This window comes from Molothrus ater, chromosome 20, assembly GCF_012460135.2.
Source record: "Molothrus ater isolate BHLD 08-10-18 breed brown headed cowbird chromosome 20, BPBGC_Mater_1.1, whole genome shotgun sequence".
NCBI lineage: Eukaryota > Metazoa > Chordata > Aves > Passeriformes > Icteridae > Molothrus > Molothrus ater.
The window spans coordinates 5,797,636-5,816,837 of NC_050497.2; the positions used below are offsets into that span (position 1 = coordinate 5,797,636).

Below are 19,202 nucleotides of genomic sequence, written 5' to 3' on the forward strand. Positions count from 1 at the left end.
CCATCCTGCCTACAAGGTCCTTGTCACCAGCAGCTCTCTCCAAGCTCACAGACCATCTTTTCCAGCAGGCAAGAAAGCCCTGCAGAGTCACAGGCACTGTGCATTTCATAAGGGATCTGGGCAGGAGGAGTATTCAAATCAAATTCTTGTATCATGTCCACTGTGGTGTTTGCTGAGCAGCCAATGTGCTCTGGTGCTGTGCTGCTGCTCTACTGGGATACTATGGCCTCCCTGAGCAAGGAAACCTCACTCTGTACTGCCAGCAGCCAGAGCTGGCTCCTCCCCACCTCTCCTTCCCACTGCTGGCCTGCAGCATGATCCCACAGGGTTCAGGACATGCAGGTACCTCAGGAGGGTCGCCAGGTCCTGGGAGGCCAAGCTTTCTGTGGGGCCACTCTCCATGGGGCCAGTGTTTGACTTATTGAAAGGAGACAGGAAGAAAAACAGAGAGCCCAGGAGCACACACACATGCTCTTGGCAGCAAGGCAGAGTGGGGAGCCAACTTTCCACCCCCGCTTGGCCCACTCTTTCCTTCCCCTCCCATTCCCCAGCACACTCCTTCAGGCCCCTCCAGAGCATCAACAGCCATATATCCCTGCTAACATGTAATGCTGGGCCCTTTAAGACATTTTAAGCTTCAGTTCCTTTCTTCAGAGGCAGAGAAAAAAACAAGCCAGTGCTGCGGAAAGACTGGTATTTCACTAATGGGGTCCAGATGTCTTCATTCCACAGACACTGGGTCTTGGCTTATGGGACAGGGCAGGGAGAGGCAGTGTCCCCAGCCCTGCTGGCCCCAGAGGTGCTGGCCTAGCCTTCACCCTCACCCCAGCACACACCACCTCACCCTGCTCCTTCCCCCATCAGCACCCACAGCTCTGCTACCAGCACTTCCATCCACAAAAGGCAGATTCAGCTTTCCCCTTGTTCCCTCTGGAAAGCAGCCAGAGCACAGGGGAACTAAGACAAGAGAGCCCACAAAACTGCAGGGTGGGGCAGACAGCCTCCCCCTTCCTTCCAGAGCTGAAGCACAGAAAGACCATGGTGTACAACCTCTAAAAACACATGAGACTGTTCCAGGAGCTGAAGAGGACATGAGCTCTCCCGAACTGGGGAAGGAGGAGAGCTCTGTAACAGACACGGAAAAATCCCATCTGACAGGGGACCATGCACTGTGAGCAGCTCTTGGGTGTTGAGTCAGCTCCATGCAGGACTGAGGTTTGGATGGGAATCCCCACGCCCAAGGCTCTCCCAGCTGCCTGTCAAATGCACCAACTTTTAGCCTGATTCAATATTTGAGTCCAGGCAGACGTTGCTTCCTTTCTCCCTCACAACAGCCAGTGATCAAGGAGTTGAACTTGGGGAGGAAGCAAATAAAACACACACTTCCCTTTCCCCCCTGCTCCCACTCAGTTGAAAACAAAGGCTCCTTTCTCAGAGGCTGCTCAGACCTCATTGGTGCTGGTTCTCTTGTGTTTAAGGGACAGGGGCTGGCAGGGAACTGTTTTCATTAGGCAGCTCTGCAGAAGGGAAATGGTGCAGACCTCCAGTTGCTATCAACCCCCAAGGCTGCCCTCCCTCAGGAGGGGAGGGAGGTCCAATCCCCATCCCAGGCAACTGGAATCTATCAACAGTTTATACATCCCCACTGCAGACCGCCCTCCCTCCCACTCCCTGGGGGAAGAACAGGGAATTCTGATCATCTCTGTAATACAGATGTAGCAGCTGGCTTTGATTAAACTACTTGATGTTTATAACCACTCGACCTGCATATGAAGCCCAGAGGAGAGGGAAACCTCCCCAAGCAACTCTGAACACAAAGGGCAGGGGTCTTACAGCAGAGACACACTGATTTAGAGAAAGCCATTTCAATGCCTGGTTCTTTAATTAGGAAATTGCTGCCTGCTCATCCATAGCAGCACAGCAGTCATCTCCATACAGAAAGCAATATTTAGAGGCTGATTCATCACTGTATTTGTCATCATTTCTACCTGCTGAGAAGAAAACAGGCCCACTGATAGCAACTAGACAAGAATCCAGTTCTGGCTGCAGCTCCCAGACACAATAGTGAGTGCCTCAGAACACCTGAGGGACACAGACCACAATAAGAGGCAGAGAAGTTTCTTCATTTGAAATCAGAAACCCTAATCAACTCAGAGCTTACCACTACATCATACCAGACATTTTTCATCTCCCAGCACACTGAGGGGACTACACCTTTCAATCACATCCTTACCAGAACCATCCAGCTATTCTTTCTATTTCAAAGTAATCAAAAGGGACAATTATCTACCTTTGTCTTGCATTGGAAACAAGATGCTGTTGACAGTGATTTCAGCTTGGAACGATTCTGTCTGCTTATAACAATTCCCAGTGAAGCAGAAACACATCACAGCATGTTGCCAGAATTGCTAAAATATTCAAGATTATCAAGCAACTCTACAGAGTAGGTCCATGTTCCTATCAGAGGTATTCCACACATCACTGTACTTCTGATCAGCAGAACTCTGACCATTTACAACTCAAACAATTTTAGATACAGCATTATACATATGTTATTTTTATATTGGCATGCTCAATATAGAATCAGTAAAAAGACATTCCTACTTTGCATGTTTAAGAGCTGGACCTGGGTGAGATTAACTCATTTACTCGAAGTCAGAAGGAGCTAGAGCTTCAGGTCCACAGCTCCTGTTGCTTTGCTCTGAGAGAGCTTTTTTCTTGGAACCAGGAGATGCATGAAATCACTGCCACGTGCCTTCAGAAAACTCACTGCTGCCCCACAAATGCCTAAAAGTCCAAATCTTGGAACTAACCCATCAGACCCTTGATGATCACAGCTGCCACAGCAAAACGAATAAAGGTCAAATTCATTTCAAATGCCTGTCAACTTCCCACCAAGCCAGAACTTCAAGCATAAATATTACTCCTTGTGCGTCAAACAAGCCACATTCACATCAATTCTGAAATGCTCAGCAGTACTGAGGCCATGGGGAGCCTGGCCCAAGGATAGTTTCAGCTTGTCACAAGCTGCAGACAGCACTCACAAGATGCATCCATAATACCCAGTGACCTGAAGTGCTGGTCCTCCTCAGATTCCTGAGACTCAAGCAGCAGAGTTGAGCTACTCACCTCATCATCCTTGTACCAGGAGAGGTTCTCTGCTGTCAGGACAAACCAATACTCCTTGGAGCCACCCTTCATGATCCCAATGTTGTTGATGGTGAGCCAGCCTTTCCGGATCACCTGGGGGGTGGAAGCAGTGAGCATTAGCAAGGACAATCATTCCCGGCCTTAGGTGACAGAGGAGGGATCCAAGGGTAGCCCTACATGCAGAGCAGAATGGAAAGACAAGGAACATGGTGCTCTCTGCTGCTGCCAGAAGAGCCCCCATTCATCTGGCCAGTGGAGGTCATTGCCCCAAAAGGGCCAGGAATAGCATAACAAAGAGGCAGGAAGGAACCTGGCAGTGCTGTGCATTATACCCTCTGCCAAGAAGAAAGAGATACAGAAAGAACTACATCAGGAGTGCCTTGGACACTGGCACAACCTACAAGCACCAAATCACAGCAAAACACCCAGAAAAGGCCACACCTAGAGAAAACCAGGACACCAGCACACCTTTCTGCAGGTGTGGAGTGCTTCACTCAACTCAGGGTAGGGGGAACTAGTTCAGTACACAACCAAGCACCCCAGAAAGAATTGAGTTTAGTGAAAGAATCACTAAGGATAACAGAACAAAATGGTGCATCTGGAATTAGTACCCTGGACTTCAGCATACCCAGGTATTTGGGCAGTCATATTAATCTTGGGCAAGACAAGTTCCTAGAAGTTTAGTCTGTAAAGAAACGAGGCTATTACTCTCCTGGGGACTCCTATTCACCAAGTGCTAGTTCAGAACCCCACACGTGCCATAATCAAATGCAGGTATGCATCAGCTTAAAGGCGTTAGCTTTTACTATTACTGCACTATTCACACCCAGAAACATCTGCATGCTTTATTTGTACTGTGTTGTATGGATATGCTTGCTGAAAACTTCCTGGCATGGAAAAACCATGAGACTGCACTGTGCATTAGTTGGTTGCATTGTGTGAGCAACCTACCCAGGTGGCCTACCTGGATACCTGCCCTGGAGGTACAGGATCATTTAATTGGCAATTTACTCTGTAAAGGCAAATGCAGGAGCCTCGGATGTTCAGCTCCTGCCTTCTAGGCTCGAGCTAGTCCTACTCTCCGTGTGGACAGGAGGGGGCAGTGGAACAGAACTACACATCCTTGGATTGCTGCTTTTTATCTCCACCCACTCGAAGATGTACCCGCAGCTCTGAATTCTTCCTCACCATACTACCTTTCCACCTCGTTTCTGCTTCGTCTGTGTCTAATGCCAGCTGCCCTCCTCTCCCCATTCGGCAGCAGAGGGAATAATGTGTTTATGCCCTGGTTTTGCCTTCCCAGATGCAACATTAATGTTCATTAGCACACCCTGCTGAGTGGCCTTCTACTCACCAGGATCTCATCCTGCAAAGGGGAACCATAGCAACAGCAGCAGAGCAGAGAGCAGGAGAGGAGCAAAGAGAGGAGAGATTATTACCAGGAAAGCTGGAGCAGGAGAAGAGAGGCTCAAAAATAAAATAAAATAAATTGGAGGCTCGTACCAAATCTTTTACCCCAGGTGTTAACACAAGCAACCCCCATCCCAAAATAAATCTGCTAACAGGAAAGCGAAAGCACTTTAGAGGTAGATCCAGAGTCTGCCCTTTGCACTCTTCTACCCTCAGCTCTACTGGAAGGGGCTGCAGAGGATGGGATTCCCTACAGCTGCTCCAAAATGGCTGGCTGGCCAGCCCAACCTGCTGAGGACACCTGCCTGCCAACAATCTGAAACACTCTGCAATGTCATGTCCAGGGAGAGGTGGCCAACATTCTGTTATGAAGATGGATGTCAGGAGTGAATGTCTTTTTAAAAGACTAAGCAAAAGCATTTGCTTCCATTCTCTATGAAGCTGCTTGTAAGGCTTTGTTTCCAAGATCTTCTAGCCAAGATAGCCTTGCCATGTCCCCAGCAAATCTGGGACAAAGTGTCATTATTCTCTTTTTAATTCTGTGTACACTCCTTACAGTTCCTGGAGGATTAAGGGAAGTCCTCCCCTCCACTGCTGTCTTCTCTCATGGGTGTGTTCTGATACATACCCACTGCAACCATGGCTATCATCACCCTCTAGCTCCCTGTACAGAGATTTATACACTTCCAGTGAAGTTTTTCAGAAAAAGAGCCCATGAACTCTCTTGAAATCTCTTTTCAGAAAGTAGATACCACTCATGGGAAAGACAACTAGAAAGGACAATTCTGTAACAGTTCAGACCTGGTGTTCTGTACCTCTCACCTTGGCAGGAGAGTTGGTAAAGTTAGTGAAGGGGCCGAACAAACAGGAATTCACAGAACATTAATTAATAGGGATTTCTACCAGAAAAGCAAGACCAGATCTTGATTATCAAGCTGCCATTGCCCTCCATTGCTGCCAGATGCTCAATTTTTCCTGACTGCAGGTAGCCTAAACCACTATCCTCCAGTTATAAACAGCTTGATGAGTTAAAAACAAACAAAATAGGCAACACAACAAAACAACTTAGAGCAGTGCTGCATCCAGGCCCAGCACTTGTCCACCTGGTAGCTCCCAGGTAGCAAACATGTCCTCCTTGCAGCAGTGAAGGAGATGGAACTTGGCCTACCTGGTTACCAGCTGCCTTCTTCTTGCTCATCTGGCTGCTCCTCTGCTGAGCACTGAAAACAACAGCAGAGACATTCAAAACTTCTAAGGCTCTTCTTGATCACCTGGATTCCCTTCCCTTTGGACAGCTGCTACAGTCAATTGGGGCCCCCCAGCACTGGCTTCCAAACCTTTATAACCCAATCTTTTGCCATCTGCTCTCTCAGCCTGGACTACTCATCTTCTCACTCCCACATGAACCTCATTTGGGTCACTAACCCTCCATAGCTGCTGGGTTTTATTGTTCTGACACAAATCTAATCCTGTAACACCCCCTTCCAGGCATCTCTATTCTCACCCCAGCCTTGCAATCCAGAGCCACTGAAAAAACAAGCAAAAACAGAGCTGCACCATTCTTGGGACAATAGCATCTGCAGCCCCTTTACTGGAGCAGCTACAGGACAGAGCCACAGGAAACACACATGGAGAAGAGAAGGCAATAGGAGGTGGGTGCTTACTTGGCAAAGCCAATGAAATCCTCGTGGTTTGTGTTCATGTAAGCCAGCTCAATGTCTATTAGAAGCATGACCTGCCAAAGAGAGGCACAGACAGGAGGTGAGCGACTGACCCTGCTGACAGGGAACACAGAGCCCTGCACATTGTTCATCCAATCCCCTCTGCAGCCAGACACCCCTTGGCTCAGGCCCAACTCAGACATCTTCAAGAGGTGTCCCCCAGCCAGTTTCCCCCCTGACACACACTCCTGATCCCCACCTGGTCCTTGGTCCTGCCCTCTCTCTCCCGGATGTGGGTGGTGACGATCCTCTCCATCTCCTCCCGCAGGTGAGGGTACTGGCTGAGCTGCAGGAGAGAGGAAACACGTGCACATGGGAAAGGGAGGTAAAAAGGGGGCTGCAGCCCCCCACATGTACACATGCACACATACACCTTGCTACCAGATATTCTCAAGGGAAGTTCTAGAAAGCTGGACTTGCAGACAGATTTTTCCAAGTTCCTGGAGGTCTGTTGCAGGCAAAGTTAATTTCTGCTTGCTCTGGGCTTTAGAGAAAAGCCCTTTTCAGTCTTGCAGCAACCTTTCTGTCTCACCAGAGACCTGCTCCAAACTCACCACATTCTTCCTGTCATGAGGCTTTTGGCAAACCCCAGATGTAAATGCACTGCTTCTTGCTTGTGGGGTTTTTCCATTCCCATTTAAATGAGTAGTTTCTCTAGATGTTCAGCATCTCACTGTAACAGCTAAGCAGGTGAATGGCCTGTTCTTACAACCTGTTAAAACCTCGAGGAAGTGAAGTGGATTTCAGGATTTCAGTCCCTGTTTGCTGAGGGACCAAACAAAAGCATCTGTCTCTCTCCAACATCTGCAAGCAGAGACACAGGATCTGAGCAGCTCAAGCCTTCATGTCTCCAAGAAACACTGAGCTCTGGGCATCCAGCTGCTTCTACCTGTGCTGGGGCAGGATTACATAACTGAGATCTGTGCTCACATTGCATCTACAACACTTTTTGCTACATTACTGAGGAGTGAATCCTTTCCTGCCCACACTGAGAAGCAGGAGGACTCTGGTAGCTGTGATTCAAGGGAAGATTATTTATAGAGATAATACCTGAGTTACATTTCTAGAATCAGCACCTTTAAAGCCCTCTGGGTTTCCACAGCTCCTGCCTTCTTGCCTACAGTCATAAACTTCTAGTGATTCCTACAGCAACAACTGTTGCATCTCAGGTCAAGCCCAGCACAGTCAAATGAAATTAAACCTCCAGATCCAGAATCCATCCCTTTCTTCCCTACTTCACATATCCCCTGTGAAACTATTTTCCCTGGGTTTTTTTTAATATTTTCTCTAATTTGACTATGATGTCAAACAGTATTTCATTTGCCCTAGACATGTACTGCATTTGTTTTGTTCCTCCCATTTATGAAAGCTTCTTAACCAGCTTAAACTGGTTTGTCCTTTTTTTTTTTTGTATACATAATTATAACATGCTACAAAGGACAGTCTCAAAATGTGCAGCATCACTTCTGGAAGCCAGGTCCCACACTAACCACCACCAATATTCCTAACATCTGCCAACAAATAGTTTCAAACCCTTTGAGCTCCCTTGCAGTCAAACAATTTGCAATAGCCTAGAACTGGAATTTGGACTAGATCTGACACTATTTTTAAATGTGTACTTTGTTTTTGAAGGCCACAGAGGCAGGAAAAAAGTGGAATTTGTGTTCCCCAGTACCACCTTGTCTTAAAAGCAAAAACTGGGTGTTCTCCATGATCTTTTGGTTCAGGCAGCTGGTTGCTTCAGAGACAGACAGGGAAAGCTTCCTGTTTCCTTTGGGGGGTTGGCAAAGGATAGATGAGCAAGTTATGTCAAACAGAAAAAACAGGAAGTTGGAAAACCTTCAAGCAAGTCTCAGCTTCTTTGCTTCAAATTTTAAAAAAATAAAATCAACAAACAAACACAGTCAAACAAAAACCACATGAAACCTCCCCCTACCATCCCAGTCCCAACCAGTTCAAATGCACACAAAGTGCAAAACAAGTAGTGGTTTATTCAGAACCCAGCTCGTCCAGCAACATCCATGTGCAAAAATAAATTGGCAGCATTGTTCCCCATGCAGGAGCTTCCGACCCCAAGCATGCACAGGAGCAGCAAGGGTGGGCAAGGAAAAAGGATAAACAAGCCACAGGATGTCACACCACCAAGGAACATGCAACAGGGTGTAGAGGGGCAAGGAGTTATCACCAGCAGGACAAACAGCACCCAGAAATGCCATGACTCTGAAAGACAGGAGAGCAGGCGACCCTTCGAGGGGTAAAGTCTGTCAGCCTGGGATCATGTCCCAGCTCTGTGGTGTTTCCATCCTGCTTTAGCATCATTTTCCTGTTTAATCAAGATACAAGCTTACAGCCCTCTTTGAAAACCAATTTGTCCAATGCTCCTTAGTTCCCCTCTTTGCAGATTCTACGAGTCCTTGCCAGCACACCAGAGATCAACCTTCAGCTGAAGGGCTGCTGACTTGCAAGACTTTCCTGCACTTGTGAGACACTGCAGTGCAGTCTGGCACAGAAGGTTCCTGCTTTTGGAAAAACACTAGCTAGAACATTATCTTCCTAAATGTAAGGGAGCATGCTTATACCAGCTTTCTGCTGCTTTTGGAGCTACCCTCCAATAGGGAGAAGCTCAGAATCAAGCCAGTCACAGGACAGCTGCTAATAGCTGTCTTCTTCAGCCCTCAGCTTTCTCTAATAGTCAAGAAATGGTCAACTTTTCATACAGGAAAACTGTACTGTAACACAGATGGGTTTGTCACCTTCTGTGTTCTTTGACAGTCTCATAATATTCAATCTATACAGCTTTATCAACTGTACATACAATGATTTCTTCACCATCTGAGGTGAAATGAAATAATTGTGAGAGAACATAAACAATAACACACAACAGTTCAGGACAGCAACAAACCAAGGCTACAGGACTGTTAAGCTAATTCAAGAGGTGTTAGCCCAAGCAGCCTTTCTTTCTAGAAGCCTTGCAGGACTTCTGGTGAATTTAAAGTTTTTGTCATCTTTTTAGATGCAGCATCAGTCCACAACATGGCAGGCTGGGTATTACCTTACAATTAGCATCAGTCCTAAAGTAGCCTTTTCCAGATGCTTCCCCTAATAGCACATGCTCTTGTCCATGTCAAGCAGTTAGAGCTATAACATGCAAAATAAATATTGCAAATTAACTAATGTCCCTGTGCTGTTACTACCTTATGGCATCAGAACCCATCTCAGTCCAGCTGTAATCCTTAAGTGGCCTTTTCTTTCTTTCTACTCTTTCAGAGGGAGGTACAGGCAAGATAACCCTTCTCACTTCATGCAGACATTTGACTTAAAACATTACTAAAGTCTTCCTTTTTTTCTTCCAGTACTATCCTATGTGTTTTCATTGAGGCAGTTATTTACATCTAACATCTGCCTCCCTGGCCTCTCTGGCTTTAACCACACCATTAGTCTCCTACAGTATCACTATCACCTTCCTTACAGGATTACCCAGGTTGCATCACCTTGGAATATCCTCACAGGGTCATCCATCACATCATGGATTAAAAATCCACAGAGCAAGTGGGTATCCAGCCACTCTAATGACATGGTCTAACAGAGAAACTAGAATCAACACCCCTGGGGTTTTTTCTCATCATCCTTCTCTCTCCCCACCCAGAGCAGACATCATCAGCTGCATACAGAACACAGTGTAAGCAATCACACCCATCAAAATAAAAATCCACATTAGAAACAGGCTGAGAAGGAGTTGCTCTGCCTCACATCAGACCTCACAATATGGCAACAGCAGGACTCTTCAAGAAATACACTGGGCAGAGCTTGGGCCATGTCAAAGATGAGTTCTTACAGAGGTGGAAATGAGCTCTGCATTTCTAAGTGGGCCAGACCTTAGTAACTCATCTTTTGCTCTCACTCTGAACTCACATCAATTCTTATCTTCCCCTTCTTCCCAATTTAGGGCTCACCAAAATGCTGGTGAGCCTGGCTGTAACCCTGGAAGAAGGAAACCATAATTTCCAAGTCCTAAAATAGCCCGTGGAACATTCCTTTCCAACTCAGTTTCCAGAACACACTTCTGTTGTGCCAGATGTTTCTGGCCCCTCGCTGGTAAGTTTAACACCAATTGCCACATCTGCCTTTTTTTTAAAGGAGGCATGTGGTGCCCTCTCCTGGAAGGAACCAGCCCGGGAATCAAAGCCACTCCTGCCCCAGCCTCCAAGAAGTATTTGACACCTTTCCTGTCACTCTCCACCTGCTGGTGCCCTCAGGCTCCACCTCCTGCGGTTCACAGCAAGCGAGGAAAAGCATCACACTACTTCCCCCTGAGCATAGTCCATGGAGTGAGAAATCAGCAGGAGAATGATGCAGAGGGTGTAATGCCTGGAAAAGCTCTTCTCAAAGGTCTGAACGTCTCTTGCAGAACATCTTGCACCTCAAACTTTTAATCAGCTGCTGTTCTGTAGATGCCATGGTTCAATATGCATTGCAGACCACTCATGCTGTGGGGGTGGGAGGTCTTTTTCTGCCTTTTTATCTTTTTCTAGGGTTCCTGGATTTAAGGGGGTCCTAAAAATAACAACTAAGAAGTTCCAAATGTGCAGGCAATGGCACAGCAAACTGGTCTTACAAAGGGTTTGATCCACACTGAGTCAGAGGAAAAGGTTATGCCAGAGTAACTCACTGGGTCGCAGCTCACTGCTCAGCTAAAGAGGTGTCACCCACTCCCCTTGGCCTGCCTTTAAACTGCTCCTGTACCTGCAGGTTGCTGCTCTCCTCTAGATGCATTGTTATATCAATTTTCTCTCTCTAGATTTGCTGGAGTTCCTGGTGGGTGGGTGTGTGTGTGGAGAAACAGCATGGAAGTGTGTGGGAAGGGGATGGGCATTGACCTTTCTTCGATTTTTTGTTTCTTTACCTTTTCGCTACACTTTCTGATGGTGGATGTGAGCTCACTCACTACCATATCCACACACTTCAGACTTGGCTCCTTCAACTTCTGCACCTGCTTTTTCACTATGGCTTCAAAAGCGAGGTCAGGCGTGAAGAGACCCGTTCTGCATGGCAGGGGAAGGGTGGGAGGAAGCAACGAGGAAGAAGAAAGCAAAGCAGAGAAAGAGCAGAAGGAGGAAGAAAGAAGGAAGGAAGAGGGAGAAGAGAGAAAACACAAGGCAAAATGAGAAGTGAGATTTTGGTTCATTCCATTAGTTTACTGAACCAGGTGAGCATTGCTATGGGGCCTGTGCACTGCCAAGTATCAGGAGAGTCTACAGGCAAATGGAAGTGTCAAAGGGGGAATGAGGTAGGAGCAGCTGGGCCAGTGAAATGGTGAGCTGTCAAGAGCCAGATGAATGAATGGAGCCCCCAGGGATCAAGTGATCACTTCCTGAAGGAAAGCTTCTTTGGATTTCAAGACACAACTTCTTGTCAGTGAGCCACTGTCCCTTTTCCTAGAGGCTCACCATTTATCATTTCTCTTGATCTCATTTCCCTTTCCTTCCCACCACAGTTATCTTCCCTTCCAAGTTTCCCTTATTCCAGCTGCAGGAAGCCTGAACAGGAGCCAGGCTAAGACCTCAGAGGTCTGTCACTTGCACCTTGTTTTGGCAGAACTCAACTGATGTCTCTCAGTTTCAGGGATTTGAGCAAACCACTCCACTTACAGAACATCATTTCATTTCACCCATCTTCCCTGCAACATCAGCTTCCTCAGTAAGAACAGATGCACCCAGTATTTAGGAAAATGCAGAAGTGCTACAGGACATCCACAGCTATACAAAGCATCCATTATACCTGCAGCACCAGACCCAACATAGGCCTGCTGTGATTTATAAGGAGCTATTAATTTCCACTGATATTTTGTGGTCTGTGTTCTCAATGGCTCCACTCAAAAAGAACAGAAAGTTCACAGAAACTAAAGTTACTAAAATATAGCCAAGATCAATCCAATTCAAGACTACTGCACCAAAAAAAGTTTTTCAGCACTTCTTTTAACACTTTAGAGCTTCTGCTGGATGCTCTTTGTTACATAACCTGAGTTACTTGTCTTACCATGGGCCATTAGTACTTTGCCAGTGCTTTCAGGGAATAACATCCCCTTGGCATGGGAATGGGATATTGCTTTTCTAAAGCTGCAGTTTATAGCCACACCTGGGATGCCTGCAGCTACCAACAAATCCTGGGATGGCTATAAATAACCACCCCTTCATGTAAATCAGGTATTTACTCCTTTACCTCATCTTCCACATCTCTGTGGATAACACCTGCAAGTCCCCAAGCAACACCAGAATTAAACCACTCTTCAACACATATTAGGGCATGTACAACCACTCTGCCTTTTAATCAGCAAAGAGCTGGAATGTGTTACAGGATTTGGATTCACCTAAGGGTCTGTCTACGAGTGCCAACAATGCCTCTTTTGAGCGAAGCATTTCCAGCGTTCAGTTCACATCCTCTGACCCAGCAGTGGATTCCTACTAATCCAGTTGCCCAGCTAAGCTCAAGTTATGCTGTCTCCCCCACCAGACTTCAGGGGAAGTCTGATTTTTTAAAAAAAAAATTAGTCCCTTACAATACCTGAGTATCACCTGAATGACAGTATTTTGTTTCTTCATAAACAAAACTGTAACCATGGCTAATAGAGCACACACAGAGCAACCAGAACTGAAGTCGACCATGAACACCTTAGCAGTAGGATCCAAGCTGAAATGAATCCTTTATTCCTGAATCTGTGATATTTCCCCTCCATCCATCTGGTCTCTTCTCCTCCCGTATTTCCCACCCTGTTGTACCCACCACCTGATCACTTGAGGAACTGCTGCCTTCAAAACAGAGGGTTTATTCTAAAATTATCAGTAAAAAGAGGAATGAAAAAGAAACAATGAAGTAAGAAATTGGAACTGAAGAAAAAAGGATGCAATGAGAAAGAATCAATGGGCAGTTTTGAATAGCAATTGATGGATGGAGAACAAATCAAAAGAAGCTTCAGAGGGCATGAAAAAGGAGGGCCCTTCTGATCCAGTTAGCAGGTGACTCTGGATACTTGGCAGCCCGAGGGCCTGTGCTTACCTGTCAACAGGCTCTAATGGCAATTTTCTGGGTGCTTCCCACAGTCACACACCCCAAGAGAGGACAGCAGGACAGAAAAAGGAAGCTCCTCCAGCACTCTAGAAACCTGAGCAACCTCTCACTGCATCCACTTTGCTCTCCCAGTCTGTCCTGGGGGGCAAAGCAAATGTCTGCACACCTGAGTCCTTCTGCAGAGGCTCTTGGCCCTAAGGACCAGGCACTTGTGCAAAGGATGGCAAGTGTCACCACTTGGGCACCTGTCCCCACCCTTGCTGAGAGGGGGGTCAGACTCTGTGGGAACCTCCTGCAGTGCCCATTTACCTGCACCTGAAAAGCCAGTGGCGATTCCAGTCTCCAGTGCCACCTAGTCCTAACTGAGGTGTCTTTCCACCAGCACCCAGCCCTGCCTGAAGCAGCAAGTCATGGCTGAGAAGAATGGCACAAGTCACCTTATCGTGCTCCCTTTCAACCCCAACCTCAAAAACAAAAGCTGCCACATCCAAAAGGCAGAATCAAGGCTCCCACCCTCGACCCCAAAAAATACCAGTATGGATCCCAAAGGGCAAAGCCTGATGTCCTCTCTCTTGAGAGAGAGCACAGATTGAGCCCAGAGGCTGATGAACATTTCTAACTTGCTTCTTCTCAGCCATGTGCTACTATTCCAGATCAGGATATGGACCAAACCAGCCAGAAACCAAGCCAAACACCACAGGAACGTTTCCTTGAGATACAACCCACAACTGTAAGTGCTCTAGCTCTAAATTTCAGCCCCATACATCCCCCAAGGGCAATTCTGGGATTAATCCTCTCACTTCTACAAGAACAGAGGGCACAAAATTTAAATCCCAGTCTCTGGCTTGGAAAATAAACCCACATAATAAATTTCAAGAAAAATGTAGCCATAGAGAAATACCCTTGGTTTTCAAAGGAACCAGGAGTCATGCTACAGACAAAGGGGTGGCCAGGACATCTCTAGAATGCCTCAGCTCTAAAAGATTCAGGTAGCAGGGCCATAGCACACATTCCACAGGGCTTCCTTTCTGTTTGGCTTGTTGGCTGGATCGCTCCAGGCTGGCTCTGCTCAGGTCTAGTCATGCTGAGGAGGTGGTGAAAACACCAAGTGTGGCTGCAGGCAAGTCCCTGCCCAGGTCACGATGCTGCGCCGCAGCCAGCGAGCAGGTGGAAGGTGCCAACTCCATGCTGCCTCTGGTTACCTTCTTGGTGCACTGTCTAACAGTATTGATTAACTCCGAAATGACCATGTCCACGCATTTCAGGCAAGGTTCTTTAATCTTCTTCACCTGCTTTTTCACAATGGTCTCAAAGGCCATGTCAGGTGTGAAGAGACCGGTTCTAAACACCCAGGGTGGGGACAAGACAAGGCAGGAAGGGGAGAAGGGGCAAGGAGAATGTCACAGAGTTACACACACATCTTGGAGCAGGCACCACCATCACCAAAACCCGGGACATTTGGGCTGGGAAGTGTCACATCCCCTGGAAGAGCCCTGACTGAAGTTCATTAAAAATGAGGGATGCTTGGCACTTGCAAGGAAGGAGGTGCTGAGGGCAAAAATCAATCTTAGCTGGACAGCCATAGCCAGGTCACCATTTCACCTCAGCCTAAGGGTGGCAGGGGCTGACCCCTGCACAGTGTACTTCATCTCAGAGCTGTGGAAGAGATGAGACCTTCTCTGGAAGATTTTCTTAAAGGCTAGGACACTGACAGCTGATACCCTTTATCAAGTTCAGCTGGTAGCTGACCAAGAGAAAGGAATGAAAATAAATCTAGGTCAGTGTTTGTTCACATCCCTGTGTGCAGAAGGGCTCCAACGGGCACGTTCCCAAGAGCAGCACAACTCAGGGTCTCAGTGACAACTCACCTTCACACTGAAGGGAATACAGATCTGTTTGTTAACTATGTGGGGCCAGTGGGACCCTGGTGACAGGCACACCAGTGCTCCCTCAAATCTCTAGGGGAGGAGGGGCTCTGTACCAACACTTGTTTTGAACAACTAACTGCTGGGTAGTGTGAAAATCAATGTTTTAGTTTTAACTAAACAAAGGACTAGTACGGGGCTGCATCCCTCTTCCTATCCTTTCCTATGTCAAGGCCCAAAAAGGATGGAGAAGATGTCAAGACACCCAGGCTTTTACCTTGTAGGCTTCTGTGACTCCCACATGGGAAAAGAAAGCAAACTCTTGAATGATTGTCCCTAATCCCAGATTCCAGCCAGAGCTTATCCCTCCCTTTGGCTGACCTACCGTACCTCTGAAGTCTTCAACTCCATTTGGAAGGTCTAGAAGTATTTACAAGGCTTTTCAGCCAGAGCTCTGCCTGTGTGTGATACGTGCCTGATACCGTGGATGTTCTTGATGGCGTAGCTGATCTCCCGCCGCAGCTCCTTCTCATCAAACTCCATCTGCACCAGGAGACAATTCCATCAGAAACTTTCTGAAACTGATTTGCACAACAGCAGACTTTGAAGAGAAGAGGTCCCATGCCAGCACTACCATGTGACACATGAGATATTTGCCCAAGTGTTGGATACAGAGTCCGGCCACAAAACTGCTGTGGCCAAAGCAGGACACCCTGGACACACACAAACAGCTAAGGGCCTCCATTTACAGATGCCCGAGCTGCTCTTAAGGAGGTTCTTTGAGGTAAAGCACTAGGACTGAAGTGTTAGATGGCTTTCTAAAGAAAATTGGTTTGCCTCACAACATTTAGCATGAGATCTTGGCAGCTGCTTTTTCAGTGAACACCACAAATGGATAAAACATTTTGTGTGAATTGTAAATCTAACACAAGGAAGGCTATTTATTTCACTAGAAAGGCCTCATCTTATTCAAATGTGAAAAAAGAAAGCCAATGTAAAAAATATTGAAGCAGAAAGATCTGCTCTTAAGTTTGTTCCAACTGACATTATAAAAAGATTTTCAGAACCCATCCTGATCAGGTTAGTGTAATTCACCATCCAAGGAAACTGTATTTCAATAAAAATCCTCCTCCACTGTTAAGAGGTGAGTACAGTTTCTATACCATTCCTACCTCTAGGCCATTGATAGGGGTCAGACAGAAGTAATCCCAGGTATACCTACAATTCTTTTTCCTGCTTCTTAGGTATCTATGAGTCCAACTTTAGATCTAGTCTGATGCTCAGGATCAAGAAATACAAGTTTCAGCATCATTCCTTCTACATGAAATTTAGTCATAGTAGCTTTGACATATCTGTGAGGGCATTCAGTCATTGATTTACCATGGGTTCTGTTAAAGTGATTTTTCACGCTCAATTTAGCATCTAGGAATCAAGTCCAAAAAACACTGTCATTTAGCACAGAGGAAGTTAAGTTCTGTCACAAAAACAGGGACAGAGGGGAAAATCAGCACTATGGGAAGATCCCAATAAAGGAGACAAACAAGTGAAAAAAGGTGATAAAAGGGAAAACCATTAAACAAAGCAGATGAAGAGAAAGTCCACTGATGAAATATAGCAAGAGGAGTGAGTAAAGAGACAGAAGTAGTAACACACAACAGGAAACAAAAAGTGTATGTCAGCAGCATGGGGAGGCAGTACCTTCACCAGCTCAAAGGGGAAACGCTCGTGGAAGATGCGGTTGATCCGAGCTCCTCCCGACAGCTCATAGGTGTCAATTTGGTCTCCAGAGCCTTCAATGCGTTTCTCAAAGTCCACAGCAAACTGCTGGACCATCCTGAAAGAAAACCAAGAGCATGAAGTAGAACTCATTGCTGAGCAGGCCCTTCCAGGGAGGGACACAGAGGCCACTCACTGAAGCAGAGCTTTGGTCTTGCGAGCAGGGTCATCGGGGCGAAAGTTCTTGTACTCCTCCACCTCCTTCTCAATGGACAGGAGCTGGCTCTGGAGCTTGTTCCGCAGCCCTGGCAGCGTGTCACGGATGTGGTTGGTCAGTTGCTGCACAAGAAGAAGGTTTAAGAGGACAATAAACCTCTAGGTAGTTACTGGGAAGAGTTTGCTGCCTCCACACTATAAAACAGATGAAAGCTCCTCTCTGTGTTCAATTCTTCTGTGTGGTCCTAACAAAATGTCTATCCTAGGACAAATACCAGTTATGAGCTGAAGGTATTCCCCCTTCCCAGCTCCTGCCTATTGCACCCCTCTACTCTTGACCTTCAGTTTACCTTCTAGTATGGTGCAAAACTCCCATCCACACAAACCAAAATGACTCAAATCCAAGAATAAACTTCACATTAAAGTATTAGCATTTGCTTTTTACATGAGGGTAAAGGCTACTCTGCCTTCAGATTAGCACACCATTGACACCCAATGTGGTGGTAAAGCCTTTTTTCAAACAACAAAGGGTGAAAAGTTAAGGTGGAAGGAGCCAAAACCATTCATGAGGCTCTAATAAGAGAGCCTCTACAAAGCACAGCTTTGTGGGAAACTCCAGTTTGAAGATGAATATTTGAATAAGGAGAAATAGGAAAGAGACTCTCTCCATTTCAGAGAGTATTTCAAGGGAGCAGAGAAGGAAGCAACAGCAAATTGCTGCTGTATGAAAAATAGATAGCCTTAATAGATGGGAAATAACTGTCAGTATCACATAAATATTGTTAGGTACAGAGATCACTAGAATTTAGAAGGTATCTTTTAACTTAGTCAGAAAGACCTTGCATTTTGATAGTGTATTATACCACAAACCAACTACTGAAAGTGAAAGGATAAATCAGTGCTCTGCCTTTGGGGTGCAAGCTCCATTATTTGCCTCAGTGCGTTTCACAGCCAGTGACACCATGGGCAGCAGTTCCTGACTGTGGACAGTACCTGGTTCAGAACTTTCTGCAGGAATGGGGTTCCCATGCGATCAGCCATGTGTCTGTAGGCTGGGTGGGAGAGAAAAAACTTCCTCTCTGCAGCCAGAGCTGCCTGAATGTCCTTCTTGCCATCTATGTCCTTCTGACTTCTGTTGACCACACCAATGTAACCTGTGAGAGTGGGGTTAGAGATCAGATGGTTGCAAGGATGTAAATAAAACCCAGACTTGAGAAGGAAGGTACTCAGCCAGCAGCATTACAAAAGGGGGATTCTAGTGGTAACACATTATTAGGGCAACTGGAAGAGTTTAAAATTAGACTTTCCTTGAATGGCCCAGGTTCTGATATTTTGGTATGCAGGACAAAAATTAGTATGGCACAGAGAATTAGCTTATTTGTTACTGTTCCCCTAACACAAAGCACACTCCAGTTTCATTTATTTCAGACTCTCTTTTTATGAGTCCTTAGCACAGGTACTTTTGCCATGGCCACAGCAAGTACCACAGCCCAGAATTATTTAATCCCGTCACAATGGCAGCAAGGGGTGTGTTTTAGACATCTTTCACAGTTTGCCTTAATGAAAGGAGGAAAGAAAAAGTAAAAATAAGAGCATAAGTGTGTTTCTGCTAGGACAACATATCAAGGTATAAATACCTAAAAAGTTCCTGTTAACAGCATGACTGAGCCCTGTTCCCCAACTTTTCTCACTTCTAGGTTGTAACAGAGATGGTTTAACCACAAGTTGTAAGAAATGTTATAAGAAGGGAAGGGAGGAAGAGGATGAGGCCAGGACACCTCACACAGGGAAAGCAGAGGAAGGAGATCATGGGCAAAGCACAAGGAAACCTACCCCTACGGAGGGGAAGCAATTTGTTTTCTAACACATCTCGTGCATCAGTTCCTTCATCCATAAGATCCAGCTTGGTGATGACCCCAATGGTGCGTTGGCCTATGGGAAAAAACCACAAACATACTTGATCAGCAAATGACTCATGTATTATTTTGCTCTGTTCACAGAGGTTACAGATTGCCCAACTTAGCTACCCAAGGGCTCTTAAAGTCACATATCACAGCTC

General features: G+C 46.3%; 1 protein-coding gene across 21 annotated transcripts in view; it reads right to left on the bottom strand.

Annotated features, from left to right (window-relative positions):
* DNM1 (dynamin 1) overlaps positions 1-19,202 on the bottom strand; it is a 65,218-nt gene that overhangs the window by 20,747 nt on the left and 25,269 nt on the right. For 13 of the 21 annotated variants that reach the window (XR_008508741.1, XR_008508740.1, XR_008508739.1 and 10 more), the window contains exons 5-15: positions 18,977-19,075; positions 18,137-18,297; positions 17,124-17,266; positions 16,910-17,045; positions 15,687-15,754; positions 11,185-11,323; positions 6,481-6,567; positions 6,225-6,295; positions 5,729-5,780; positions 4,505-4,516; positions 3,130-3,243 (exon numbers count right to left, since the gene is read on the bottom strand). Coding sequence is in view for 15 of the 21 variants with exons in the window: in XM_054516968.1 (XP_054372943.1) it covers positions 3,130-3,243; positions 4,505-4,516; positions 5,729-5,780; positions 6,225-6,295; positions 6,481-6,567; positions 11,185-11,323; positions 15,687-15,754; positions 16,910-17,045; positions 17,124-17,266; positions 18,137-18,297; positions 18,977-19,075 (1,082 nt within the window). In the remaining 6 variants the exon portion in view is untranslated. Of the gene's footprint in view, positions 1-3,129; positions 3,244-4,504; positions 4,517-5,728; positions 5,781-6,224; positions 6,296-6,480; positions 6,568-11,184; positions 11,324-14,548; positions 14,688-15,686; positions 15,755-16,909; positions 17,046-17,123; positions 17,267-18,136; positions 18,298-18,976; positions 19,076-19,202 lie in introns of all 21 variants that reach the window. The other 8 variants (XM_036394097.2, XM_036394095.2, XM_036394093.2 and 5 more) reach the window with 3 other exon arrangements.